This window comes from Emiliania huxleyi, assembly GCF_000372725.1.
Source record: "Emiliania huxleyi CCMP1516 unplaced genomic scaffold EMIHUscaffold_778, whole genome shotgun sequence".
Taxonomy (NCBI): Eukaryota; Haptophyta; order Isochrysidales; family Noelaerhabdaceae; genus Emiliania; species Emiliania huxleyi.
The window spans coordinates 18,528-21,512 of NW_005196174.1; the positions used below are offsets into that span (position 1 = coordinate 18,528).

Here is a 2,985-nt window from a genome sequence, read left to right on the forward strand (position 1 = left end):
CGTAGTGAGTGTTGGAGAGTTCTCGAGGTTCTCGAGGTGGATATCCTTTGGCCGCGTTGGGTAGCGAGGATTGGTGTAACCCGAGCCACGCAGGCGTGTTTTCTGACGGCCGACCGTCAGTGCACGGAGTTGCCCCTTCTCCGACTGCCCCGGCTAGCTAGTTCCCGAGGTCGTCGGGTGTGACCCCTGCGTCCCCCGAGACCTAGCGCGGGTGGGTTGGAGGGGGGGCTCGCTGCAGGGAAGGGCTGTGTAAGAAGCCGATCCCCGCAGTCCGCCCCGCTCCTCCCCATCGGGCCGCATGAGCGGCCACGCCTCGCAGATTCGTTTTCGCGCCTGGGTCAGGCGCGCGGGGCATGAAGAACTCGGAGAGCAGCCGGCGCTGCCAGCTCCCTCTTCTCTACCTGCAACCCTCGGCTCTCGGCCTAAATGCCTAATGTGATTGAGGACAGTCCTTGTTGTAGTGCTCACCATAAAGTGTTTGCATGCACTCCCCTAATTTCCACCCCAATTCCGTCAACCCGGTCACCGAGCTGCATTGCACCTTGCTATCTGGTTGGCATTCACTTCCTCTGTGGATTGCAAAAGGCAGGCCCATTCGTTTTGTAATCGTTTTCCCGGTGCTAACGCCCCCCACAGCAAATCGGTTTTTGCCCTTTAACTAGTGCCGTTTTCGTTGGACCAATTTTCGCTTAACTTGGTCGGTTTGAGCACTATTTTCAGCCAACGCCCACAGCAAATCGGTGAAAACCTGCTCTGCAAGCGAGTTTTGTGGCTTATCTGGCTTCCGTCGGTCGTCCCGTGACTGATCGCGCCGCCGCGTTGCACATTGGACACATGCTCTCGCGCGTGGCGCTGACGGGGACTATTGTGCGCCTCGGCGAGGCGCTTCCGGTGGTATTTTTTCGAGCGCAGTGGACTTCATCTTGCCGGTCAACTGCCGGCGGTCGACAACTGCCGTTCGAGCAGCCGCGGCTTGCGCGGGGCGGCGGGCACAAGTTTTCTTGGAGTGTGACCACGTCGCCGTTGTATGCCCGGCGCGACAGCGATGCGGATGTTAAAATGAACTCGGGGGCACGGGACGCGTCACACACGGGGCACACGACAGCGATGCGGCGCCCGCCGTTCGATGCAGCATATGCTGCGCGTTTACCACGAGAGAGCCTTCAGTCCATGCCAGTAAAATTGGCCCCCCCCGGGGGGGGGGGGCGATGTGTACCTCGAAACCTCGAGAGAAGGTCGCCCGTCCCAAGTCAAGAATTGGCTTTCTTTTGGCGGGCAACCAGTAAAATTCCTTTTCGTCGAAGTTGAGTTAGTGCACGCCGTTGATTTTGATAGGAAGGCGCCGTCCCGTAAAAAAGAAATAAAACAGGCAATCCAGGGGGATGGGAGGACGGCACGCCGCAGTAAAGCTCCCACCGGGTCGCGAGACGCGACCCACCGCGCCCGGTCAAGAATAGTCGGGGACGACAAAGAGAAAGAGGGTTTTCTGCGTTTTGAATGTGCGGGTAAAAGGTAAGGGAAGCGAAGGTAGATTTCTTCACAGATAGGGTGATAAGAAAACAAGAACACACACAAAGGGAAGGTGGGTTTTTTTGGAGTGTGACCTCTCCTACATCGCTCGACACGCGGGCTCGGCCTTCGAGGGCGCGCCGGCGGCGCTGGCAAAGCTGACGGACGACGACCTCTCCTACATCGCCCGCCGCACGCCATCTGTCGCGCGCAAACACCCTCGTGCATTCGAGCAGCCCCCAACGCCACGCGCACGTTCCATCGACTACAGTGCGCTAATGGCCGGCTTCGGGCGCTAATGGACGCCCACGCTGAGGTCCGGGCGGTGACTGGCGTGCGCGTGGATCCTACCAAGTCGGGAAGAGAAGAATTCTAGAAAAAAATTGCAGTCATTACGGCCGAGAGCACCGAGCAAGATAAAGAATTTTACAACCAATCCCTCGCACGACACTGGGCACGGGACTAGGGTGGGCGACGGATAGCGCACCACACACCTCTTCTTAAAATCCCTGTGTGGTGGCGGCGTGCCGTCCTCCCATCCCTCCCTTGGGTGGGGTGCTTTCTTTCCTTCTTTCTTTACTGGGCACGGGACGGGCGCGCACTGGCACTCACACAGACAAGAAGACGCCGCCAAGGCCGCGCCCAGTGCTCCTATCAGCAGCGTGAATAATGGGCAAGAAGAAGGCCTTCATCGAGGACCGCGCCTCCGCGGCGCACTTCCACCTCGTCCACCGCTCGCAGCGCGACCCGCTCGCGGCGACCGCTTCTCAGCACGTGCTCACGCCCGCAGAGATCTCTGCCAACCTGGGCCGCGCGACGAGCGAGCGTGCGTCGCAGTCGACGCGCGCGTGGGCCGCCGAGCAAGACCTCGAGGGCTTTGACATCGCCGCGCACGACGCGGGAGCCCCCTCCAGCTCAAAGGACAGCGCGGACGGCGGCGCCGCAGCAGGCGGCGCTCGGGCGCTGTCGGCGGCGCAGCAGCGGGAGCTGCTCGAGTACGGTCTCAACCCGGCGGACAACTACGACTACCTTCGCCACCTCGCTCCGATGGGAGGGGGCACCTTCGTCCCCGCCGACCAGCCAGTGCTGCCCGAGGCTTGCACAGGAGTCCGAGGGCCAGGCGTCTCCAGGAAGCTTCTAGGAGCCTTCTTCCTGCTCATAGGCGCCAAAGTCGGAGGCGGGCTTCTCGACGCTCTCGCGGCTGTCGCGCACGACGCGTGCGTCGCGCGCGTCGGTGGCGGCCGAGGTTCGCCTCCGTGCGACTGCGGGAGAGGCGTTTGGCAGCGAGGCGGAGCTGTCGACCGCTGTGGGGGATGCACTCGGAGCAGAGGTCGGGACGCTCTTTGTCTGTCTCTCCCTTCGAGACAGCTCTCTCTCTCTCTCTCTCTCTCTCTCTCTCACTCTCTCTCTCTCTCTCTCTCTCTCCCTCTCTCTCTCTCACTCTCTCTCTCTAGCGCGCGCGCGCGCTTGCGCGCT

At 61.5% G+C, this 2,985-nt stretch overlaps 1 protein-coding gene across 1 annotated transcript; it reads left to right on the forward strand.

Annotated features, from left to right (window-relative positions):
- Positions 1-2,178: 2,178 nt before the first annotated feature.
- EMIHUDRAFT_121064 (hypothetical protein) lies at positions 2,179-2,755 on the forward strand (the record flags this gene model as incomplete). Its single annotated transcript, XM_005760155.1, has 2 exons — positions 2,179-2,592; positions 2,672-2,755. Coding segments are annotated over 2 exons (498 nt in total), but the record flags the coding sequence as incomplete, so codon positions are not given.
- Between the last annotated feature and the right edge of the window lie 230 nt (positions 2,756-2,985).